An 11,000-nucleotide genomic window follows, 5' to 3' on the forward strand; every position below is an offset into this window, starting at 1 on the left:
CGGGTCGAAGCATACCTAGTGCAAGATTAAGCGAAATAAACGGTAAAATCATATAGGCCGGGATTCATAGTCACTAATTATTCTTAAGCAAATGCTTAAGTCCCCAATTATGAATGTGTACTAAAGTGTTTGAGATCAAAATATATGAAACTACTGAAGATTACTTTAAATTCCTTCCCTTATTCTGTATATCTTTGGATTGAAAGTGAATTGCTGAAATAATGAACATGTTGACAGGATATTGATATAAATGGAACTTTGAAAATTTTCTAAGTTTAATTTGTTCGAGTTGCCTGAAATTCTTAAATATTCTAACTGCAAAAACATTGTACATTCCTATATGTACTAACTGTAGTTTTCTGTTTCAACAGGTTTCTACGAAAACTATACTGTCTACGTCTTTTAATTTTAGGCTGTAGTAGTATCTGCAAAAATTGCCATTGTTGCTGCTCTGCCACCAGGTGGCTATCGTAGTTTTAGCAATTTCCCGATTTTGCAATTTTCCCGCGCTTTTTTGAATTCAAATTTCGCGCCAAATTTATTCTTAATGCAATTTTAACTAAATTTTTACAATAATTATTTATTTATGGCAAATATGGGATAGAGGTAGTGATAGGCTTAATAAAAAACGCACAAGTATCATTTGACTGTTTTTTATTGAAAAAATCGTTAGAAAATATACAACTTACAATAGTGTTTGGATAAACCTAACAACAACTACCTTAAATACTACTTATATATACGATTTTACAGTATATTTATAGTAATATTTGTATAAATTCAGTCAAAGTAGGCTTAGATACCACTTATGTATACGATTTTACAATATATTAATAATAGCACCGACGAGGTATAAGAATACACTTTTACTCTTATGGGAGTTGTTGGCGATTTGTAACTAAATAGTATTTAATCTAAATGTGCCTTAGTAGCGTTTTATGCGAGAAATTCGTAAAAATTTATGAAATTGAATATTTTCGGCAATATAATATTCATAACTATTATATCTTCCGGGTGTGTTGTTAAATACTTCGCCAACTGTTTTGTAACACGAAATGTTATTAATTATAACTAATAGAAATTGAAATACAGAGTAACATGTAAGATATGTATATTATAATGAAACTTATTTACAAATGAACAATTTGTATTTTATCACAAATTATTAAAAGACGACTTCGTCTTAGTCTTTACGAGATATATAAAATTAATTATTTTATTTAAGTGATTTTAACTATGTTTTTCGCGTAAGTTGCGAACACATTTTTTATAAGAAACCGTAGCATCGGATATTTTGATTCCCGCTAATTCATATTAGATCACATAATATTACTGGAATATATAATGCTCCATTCGTGATAATAATACTCGGAATTCATGCTTTATCGGTAACATTTGGTATTGTAAAATGATGGTAAGGAAACTTTGGAGATCTCGAAGCATGTCAAAGCATGTGAGTCCATCCCATCGAAATAACCTAACCCTCGAGTATTAAACATTCAAACACAGTAAAAATGAATGAAATTAGTGAGTCTGAAAAAAAGCGTCTGGAATCATTGAAACAGAAAAAGGAAACATTTAGAGCTAAAGAGTTAGCGGTACAAGAGGCATTAAAAAATTTGGTAGATATTCGAATTTCAAAGATACTGTCTTCATCCTTTCTTATTTTTATGCAACGAAACACTTATAAAGGTATTTGTACAGGATAGCAAGTCGAATAAAAATAAAATAATATTCGATGAAAATGTCGACAAACTGTTAGAACCTAAAATTAAGGAAAAGACAAAGAAAAGAAAACACAATTTGTTTGATGATGATGCTGATGAAAAAGATAACAATGAATCAGTTTGGGATATTAGTAATTTTGAAACTACTAAAAAGGTGAAGTAGATAATGTTATTTTTTTTAAATTCAGCTGGAATGGTCATCATAAGTTGACTAATAATTGTAATTTCAGAGACATAATATTACTTTAGGAAATGATAAACGGTTTAAACTTGATGAACGTTTTATGGATGCTGATTATGAACCAGAGAAAGATAGTACAACAGAAAATAATGACGAGACCGATCTGCAAAAGGAAAAGAAATTGCAATTAGATATTTTAGAAAATATCCTAGGAGTACCAATTCAAAACATTTCAAAAAACAAAGATGTGAATAAGGACCCAAAGTTTGCAAAGTACAGACTCAAACAATGAATAACTGAAAAAGGTTCGCATAAACATCACTTATCGTTACGTTGTGTTTTTTTAATTTTTTAGTAAACAAATGATCAGATATGATCCTACAGAAGACAACCACAAAGAGTATGAAATTGTGCAAAAGTCAGAAGTAGGTACCAAGAAAGTTAAAAAGAAGAAAAAACCCAAGGATGTCACCGAAGATAATATGGAAAGCACACCTATAGAAGTGTCAAAAGATGTTTATTTTTCTGTGTCAGATTCATTATCGCAGAGTTTAAAGAAGGAGGGTCAATTTAGTTTGTTAAAAGCATATGGCAAAGAAGAAACAAACGAAAAAGGTTAGTTTTTTCACTAACTAGCTTATATGAAAAAACAAATACATTTAGTTTGTATTATGCGATACTTTTCTAAAGTTTTAGAGGAACAGGAATACAGTGTAACAAACATAGACCCATCGAAAAGTAAAAAATTTCAGTTTAATTTCGACACAAAGAACCCATTCAAATATGATTCATCTGACGATGAGAATGACAATAAAGAAATTAGTACAAAGAAGGAGCAGCCAAGAGATTATGTATCTAAAGAAACAAATAATTTTTTCTTTGACAACAATGATGCACGTTTTAATGGTACGTATGTTCTAAAAACTGTAAATAGTTAGTAGAAAAAGTCTTCATTGTATGGAATTTCAGAGGCAGTGAAATTTTTCTCTGAGCAATCTATGTCCCCCGATAACTTTAAAAATCTGAGGCAGGAATTAAAACAAATTGTACGTTTGAAAATTCGGCGAAATGTGAAGAAACAACAACCATATGGACGTAAGAAAAAGGTGATGAAAGAAAGTGTGGCACGTAAAAAGAAACATTAAATAATGAAATTGAAAGATTTATTTAAATGATTTTTAAGTCTTTCGAAAATATCGACATGAACATCAGACAGTAAAAATGCTCTTATTGAGGAAAAATGAAATTTTGTAAAAATATGTATATAATATTTGTATACAATATAAAATACTATATATCTTATTTGTCTAACATGGAATCAACATTTATTATTTCGGCGGATATTGTATATAAAATATTTCGTAACAATTATGATAAAATATTGTCATCTTTGTTTTTCTTTAGGAAAAAAATATAATGCAATTGCTATCCATCATGATCCTTGATTAATAAACTTATAATATATATCCATAACATGTAAAATAAATTCACAAAATAGGGAAGCACATTTATAAGGACATTTAATTCCTGACTTCAAAATAAACCAGCTTGTTCCTTCTACTTAAGTGAATAGTGCTTTTATGTAACCCTACGGTAATACAATTCAAGTATCTTTAAGAATATCTCGTGCGGAAGTCCACGCGATATCTGTTGTATGTGCGTGTGTAATAAGTTGTATGTTTCGTCCTCGTAAATGGAATAGGTGTTCGGTAAGCCCAGTTCATTGTAAAGTTCTACAACACGATTCACTTTCTCTTCATCGTCTACTCCATAACATTCCTGTATGACATAAAAATTATTAATATTTACACTAGTATTTGTTACAGGCGTCTCATCAGTGGCGCACTTACGTCTAAAATCTTCCTCTGTTTGTCTGTAACACGTTGTAATGCCACAACAACGAGCCACGAACATTTTCCGTCTACTATATCTAATTTAGTAGTTTTCCCGGTAACTTTTGAATTGCCATAACAGTCTAAATAATCATCTTGTACTTGATAGTAATGACCCATTTCTAACAAAATAGTTTTTGCCTGTCTATACATTTCGGGATCTTTTATACCAGCCTATAAAATCGTGGAATATACATACATAAAAAGTTAGGGCTATTTAAAAATTGTGATATACTTAGAGGTGTAGCTAATTATATATATATATATATTGTAAAATAAACTTACAAAATACATAGCAGCTGTAACTGGCAGTACAAACGAATAGTAAGCTGTTTTGTATTTTACAATAGCATTATATCGATCCATTGTAAAAACATCTAAATTAGGTTTCTTTCCCAAATTCATTCCTAGCATGTCCAAACATTGACCAATTGATGTTTTAAATATAGTCTACAATTAAAAGAAAATCAACAATGCATTTTACCATAACATACTATAAAAATGATTTCTGCAAATCAAATTAATTAAAATAAAAATGTTTTATAGAGAGATGTGAAAATCGTGGACAATCCAAAGAAATATTATACGCTTATAACAATTATAGCATAAAGCGAATTGTTGCTTCTAAATCATACCAAAACACTGTAATGTTACTTATTTTAAGAAGTGACCTTAATTAGTTGGTTTAGCGCGCACTTTAAGATGTAACTAAAAATACTGAAGACTGTAATTAAGAGAAAAAGCTATTAAAATCTAGGAGGAGTAGAATAAACTTATTATTCGTCCATGTTAGCAACATTTTGTCTGTTTTTGATCTTGATTCGAATTTGTCTTTTTAAAGGAACACAATTTCAATTTAAGACACAAGAGAAAATTGTTTTCTTATCAACTGTATTATAATCTTCCACAAACTTCTTATAGACAATGAGATACAGACTATTGTACTTACATCCAAAAAGAACTCCTGGAGATTTCCATAACAATCTTTCGATTTAAAATGTTTTTTTAAAAGTTGAAACAGAGACATTTGTAACAGTACACTATCATTAATAGCTGTTAATCCAACACCATCGCATGCGTGCCAGCATGGCTGACCACGTCGATCTTTTGATTGATCTTCTACATCATCCATCACTAAGAAAAATGATTGCAACTATAACAGAAATACATTAATTAAAAAAAAAAAAAATACATTAAAACAAAATACATCACGCTTTCTACACTCAAAATAAAAGCCTTTCGAGACATATTCTAAAGATCTGAACTATGCATATATTTAAAGCATTGAAAACTCTGTAAAATTAGGATCATACGATCTAATAAATACAATAAATTACGTACCAGCTCTGTACACCAACCTAGAATTCGTACCAAACGTAAATTTTCTTCTGTTAATTGATCCTCGGGTACTAATGATTTGTATGCTCGTACAACCATTAATGCCCTGATTTTCTTTCCTGTGGGAACATTATATTGTAACACCTAAAAGTTGGAGAAAATCTCTTGTTACCATTTGTTCACCGCCAGAAGTGAAAAAAAAATAACACTTCACAGTTGTATAATAAAAACAATGAATATTTATGGACTTTTTTCGTTTTCAAGACACAGCTAGACAGATTATCAGCCACGCATAATTTTGAAGGTGATAACCAAAGAATGTTAAGTTGTCAATTTTTCAAAATCACCGAAAACTACTTCCAACATTTTAAAAACCGCCGTTTGTGTACAAAATGTATAGCATAAGGCATTAATAAAATAATGTTTTTAATACTGTAATAAAAATTGCATATAAGTCTCCAGAGAATACCAATTTACTGCTAAATATTCCGTGCATTTCTCATGTCTAACTGTGTGTATCGTAGTGGGTGAGATTCGAAATTCAAATAACGCGCGCTCGAAGTCGAACTTCGGAGGTACCAAACTTCCGGAAGAATTGAAAAATGAAAATGGTACGAAATCTATCTGGACGTGAAAACTTTACCTGTTTCGATCGGTACGATAGTTTTAGGAACCCTGTATACATACATATGCCATTTTAATTCATAAATCATATAATTTATAATTAGACTGCGGATTTTATGTATTTATAGTGTATAGGGCTCTGTGAAATACAATAAAAGACAGAACTTTCATTGGATCGAACGAGTTTTCTATTTTATTTTGAACCTAATAAGACACTTAAAAAGAATTTTTTGCATAAAAATCCACTGTCTATTTATAATGTTGAATTAATAGAAAATATAAATACCTTCGCCAACCACTTGGTGGCATCCGACATGTCAAGATGGCGACCGGCATCCGTGAGATCGCGCACGATATCGGGCCAAAGGGCCATCAGTTCACGTGTTTCATCTTTACTCGTTACGACCGTAGACTGAGAAGCGAAATGGGACGTTTGCACGTTGGCGGTTGCTGATCTGAAAAATTTGAATACTTCTGATGTTAATTAATTCTCAATTATTCTTTTCTTTTTAATTAATAACGAATTGGAGAATATAATAGAAAGTTAAATATACTTCGGAAAATCAACCTATAAATAACAATACCGCAAGAGATCTTTGAACAATTGTATTGATCAAAATTCGTCCAACTATTCAAATATTGAATTACAATTCAATTAATTTGGATTTATCCTACTTCATTTATATGAACTATAATATATCATAATAATATATATTATTTGTATAATTATGTTACTGTAAACTATTTTGTTCATAGCAATTTAAAAAAAATTGGGGTCGAATACATTTTTCCGTATATAGTTTTAACGATAGATATTTATGCAAATTTATATTTTTGGAGGTGACCCTTATCTTTTTTTATCGAGGGTTTTATACATTACTTTATGTATATTTTTATTTTTATTTATTTAATACAATATTTATTTCAGTTATTTTACATATTCACACACATAAAAACCACAGCTTATAATTATAAATATAATTTGTTAATTAATATCACAGATGTTTTCGGACTAATAAATTAATAACAAAACGTGCGCAACGTATTTCGTCGCCAAAATTTTAGATAAAACGTTAATAACAATGATCAGAAGATACTATTATAAAATGAAATTTAATATAAATTAAGGAAGCATCCAATTTCTTCAACCCCATAAAAAACTTAAATTGCGTACCAGTATATAATGGTATAGTATTCATTAATTTACAGAATAAGTATTTTTATTACAATTAAGTTCATTTGTTGCAATATAATTCACTCTTAGACGAATCAAATTTTCATAATGGTACGATTGTATTTCTCTTCGATTACAATTTCTTTCGAACAAATGTAACACGACACCACTTGTAATATGACACTTGGATCATTTTACAGAGAAATTTCTTGGAGCTACTGTATTTAAGTTCCACGTAAAACACATCGTCCGAGGTCCGAGGTACATTATTCTCTGTATACATGGTGTCTCATTAATTATGAACATCTTATTGCCATTGGTATCGAAAACACGAAGAAATTACTATACAGAGATTTCATGGTTCAAGGATTAAATCTAGATTAGATTTTCTATTATTTACCATTATGCACTCACCTTTCTTTTTTATCTTCAACAGTAGCGGAAATAATTTACGTATTTAAAATTAACGGGACCCCCTGTATTACTGTACAATGAATTTCATTTTTATCCTGTGTCAATTGTATTAATTGTATTCCTAATTTTGTTTAATGATTTTCTTCATGTTCCTCGCGTCACCAAGACATAATATATCACTTAAAGATTTAATTAATCCCATAACATTGCTTTTTAGCTTCTTGGAAAAAACTACTTCTGATAGTTATTTGTGACACAACCGGTATATGTGTGTAGCCATATAACAATGAAGATGCAAATTCGCAATAAAAGTCATACGATAAATCTACATATCTGTTGTATATCTCACGCGAAGACAAGGTAAACAGATAGCTTGGAAGGAGTAAAAAATCATTGTCAATATTTTTTGCTCGACGCTATTTTCAGTTTTATGGACAGAAAAAAAATTAAACAATTCCGTTGCTTGTAAAAAGTAGAAGGTGACTCTAAGAGCCTGAGAGAAAGGATAATTCTGAAAGAAAGAATTATCTGAAACCAATTGTTCGTGATTGGGTCATTCCACGTGAAATCGGATACTTTTTGCAGGAACATTTCGGATTTTATTCAAATTTGAATATGTTGTAGTCTTTAGCGATCTATAAAAATTTTTTAAATTTGCAAAAATCCTACGAGATATGTTTATATATTGCTAAAGACTAGAACACATCCAAATTTGACCAAAATCCGAAATGGTACTTCAAAAAGTGTCCGATTTCGCGTGGAATGACCCAATTAGAAATTTTATATGACATAATTGAGCCATAATAAGTAATGAAATTATCACAATGACTCGAATGGTCAATTAAATTTGAACTGATTTTAATTACAAAAAGAAAGTCATTAAACTGCATTTTAAATATCGAGTAATATTAAGAATAAGTAGCAAAATTGTATTATGTAGTAATAATAAAAATACTTGGACTAATTGTTAAATTTAATAAAAATTGGGAATATTTATATAATACACTTTAACTACTAAGTGTATTAAATTTTAATAAGTAACGTAAATTTAGTTTCTAATATTTAGTAAATTTAATAAATACTCCCTGTGAAGAAGCAAATCGTGATTTCGACGTCTGTACATAGTTTTTTAAAAAAATATTTTTTTTTACAAACAATTTTCATTGGTAAAAATACTATTTAATTTGTATAAATGGTTACTATAAAAAGGAATACAGTAGTAGTGTTACTACAAAACATTGCAGCAGTATTGTTATGAAAATGATTTATTGTATACAGACCTTTTGAAAAATTGTTTACAAGTATGAGTATATTCCCTGTTGAAAATGTAAAAATATTCCTAAATATGTTAGTACCTCTACTTTTGGTACGTGCGAATGGAGTCGACTCAAGTGAGTCATGGAAACGTTACTTCGATCAATTGTCATGTAAATAGTAAACCAAGTTTTACATAAGTAAGGACTTGTCTATCGGATAAGACGTTCTAGTTTGAGAAATGGAGGCGTCGGGCGACGATTCTGTATCAAAAACTTCGGAGTCAGACGAATTCGTGGTGACACCGGTATGGCATCAATTTAACTTTGTTATACGATGCTGCTAAAAATGTAATGTCTAAATTCAAACAAACCGTAACGTCAATTAGATAAGGTTATCGTCCCCAATGAAGACTGCGCCCTCTTTGAGAGTCATCTGTCACTTCGTAAATGTAGCATACAATTTTAAATAGTCTATTCCCACTGGGGACGCAACGAACAATGACAAAATTTAATTATCGTATTTACTATTTATTAAATAGGTACAATTAAAAACGTAATATTTTTACAAGTCACGTGTGAGAAAATTAACTCAAAGTCAATTTTTATAACCACTAGACAACAAGTACTATGCAAATGCACAGTTATGTAAACTAATGTACCGAAAAACGTATTTAACCTATTTTTTTTTTAATTTAAAAAATTGACGTGAAATCATTCAAATTTCAATTCAGTTTTTATTTATATACACATGTCTAAAGGTTACCCCACACTTTTTCTTTATTCATGCGTGACTGTTGATGTTTATAAATGAACTATAATTTAAAATAAAAGAAAATAAATATTGATACCAAATGTTTGAAAGCATCGCGATCATAAAAGGGACACTTTTCAAGTTTTTTGCAAGATCTTATTCTGCATTACAATAAAAATGAGATATGTGATAGTAAATAATTTATTTTGAACGATCTCAACGACCAGCGAGAGAGAATTGCCTATCCTCTCAACGATACAAGTCACCACCCGTATCATTTGACTAACCTTGGCATTTTATATCCAGGCATATGTTCAGTGTCTTCCTCAAATGTTAATTTTTAATTGTGTTAAAGTAAAGAACGTGTTGCCCGACGTAGTTCACACTCTGAGAATCGGTTTTCAAACATTTGGTTGGTTTTTTTCCCACTGGAAAAGATAGACGCTTACAAAAAAATCTTTTCTTATTTTTGTTTATGTTTAGTCGCATCTATCTTTATTTACTGGACTACAAATATAACGTGTACACAGAATGTATTATATTTTGATATATTTATAGACATAACGTATTATATATTTTTTACGGCATACACATGATGTCCCATTTAAATCGACCCACTCGAATATCTCCGAAACTGTTGACGATATTAAAAAATGTTTCAGACAAAAGTTGAATAGTATCAAGCGGCACACTTTCTGGTATAATTTCTTTCCACGTAAACGCGTAGAGATAATATGAAGGTGAACTTTGATTTTTTAAAGGGAATTGTATATTTTTTAATTCACTAATTCGCCATAAGTGACTTACTACTTTATGCAGGGAATAACGAGTAGCATCAAGTAGCGCATTAAAAAATATACGATTCCATTTACAAAAACAAAGTTGACCTTCATATGACCTCTATGCGTCCACATAGAAAAAAGTTAATCACATCAGAAAGTGTGCCCCCCGATACCATTTAACTTTTGTCTAAAACATTTTTTAATATCATCAACAGTTTCGGAGATATCAATGTATAGCACACACTGTATAGCAATGTTACTATGGCTTAAAATTTTACTTCCAAATTTGTACCTTGTGCCCTTCTATTTATTCCAATAAATTGATAAATACAATGCAAATGATGAAAACGTAAAATCATATATATATGTATACATATGGGTCGATTTAAATGGGACATCCTGTATAGCAATGTTACCATGGCTTAAAATTGTACTTCAAAATTTGTACCTTGTACCCCTCTATTTATTCCAAGAAACTGATAAATACAATGCAAATGATGAAAATGTAAAATCATATATATATATACTACTGTGATCAAAAAGTAAGGTGAAATTGTCATTTATAACTCCCGGGCATTAGGAAGGCAGGTCAATTTTTTTTCCTACGTTGGTAGGACTGTCTATGACATTTGCCAAGCGTCTGTTTGTCAAAAGGTTTAATTATCTCCGAGTTACACGTGTTTTTGTAAACAACCAAAAGTGAATTTTTCGATTTTTACAATGGGTGATTTTGTTGAGCAAAGAACTTGCATCAAATTTTGTTTGCGGAACGAATATTCTTGTGCGGACACGTTGAAAATGTTGCGGAAGGCCTTTGGTGATCAAACTATGGCACAAAAAAACGTGTATAAGTGGTACAAC

General features: G+C 30.1%; 2 protein-coding genes across 2 annotated transcripts in view; one reads left to right on the forward strand and one right to left on the reverse strand.

Annotated features, from left to right (window-relative positions):
• Positions 1-1,514: 1,514 nt before the first annotated feature.
• LOC107185501 (probable RNA-binding protein CG14230) lies at positions 1,515-3,053 on the forward strand. Its single transcript, XM_015573194.1, has 6 exons — positions 1,515-1,622; positions 1,705-1,881; positions 1,958-2,181; positions 2,264-2,523; positions 2,605-2,814; positions 2,878-3,053. The coding sequence occupies exons 1-6, from the start codon at positions 1,515-1,517 to the stop codon at positions 3,051-3,053; spliced, it is 1,155 nt and encodes a 384-aa protein (XP_015428680.1).
• Positions 3,054-3,468: 415 nt separating this feature from the next.
• Positions 3,469-11,000, reverse strand: part of LOC107185533 (farnesyl pyrophosphate synthase) — a 10,431-nt gene continuing 2,899 nt past the window's right edge. Inside the window, exons 2-7 of the mRNA XM_015573229.1 lie at positions 6,049-6,217; positions 5,142-5,282; positions 4,750-4,953; positions 4,086-4,250; positions 3,759-3,974; positions 3,469-3,687 (exon numbers count right to left, since the gene is read on the reverse strand). Coding sequence (XP_015428715.1) covers positions 3,487-3,687; positions 3,759-3,974; positions 4,086-4,250; positions 4,750-4,953; positions 5,142-5,282; positions 6,049-6,217 — 1,096 coding nt within the window. The 3' untranslated portion in view covers positions 3,469-3,486. The remainder of the gene's footprint in view (positions 3,688-3,758; positions 3,975-4,085; positions 4,251-4,749; positions 4,954-5,141; positions 5,283-6,048; positions 6,218-11,000) is intronic.

The sequence above is a fragment of the Dufourea novaeangliae genome, unplaced genomic scaffold, assembly GCF_001272555.1.
Source record: "Dufourea novaeangliae isolate 0120121106 unplaced genomic scaffold, ASM127255v1 scaffold48, whole genome shotgun sequence".
NCBI lineage: Eukaryota > Metazoa > Arthropoda > Insecta > Hymenoptera > Halictidae > Dufourea > Dufourea novaeangliae.

Coding starts and splice junctions, on each gene's coding strand:
- LOC107185501 (XM_015573194.1), top strand. CDS start 1,515: ATGAATGAAATTAGTGAGTCTGAAAAAAAGCGTCTGGAATCATTGAAA. Junction 2,182..2,263: donor AAGGACCCAAAGTTTGCAAA/GTACAGACTCAA, acceptor TTAATTTTTTAG/TAAACAAATGATCAGATATG. Junction 2,815..2,877: donor CAATGATGCACGTTTTAATG/GTACGTATGTTC, acceptor ATGGAATTTCAG/AGGCAGTGAAATTTTTCTCT.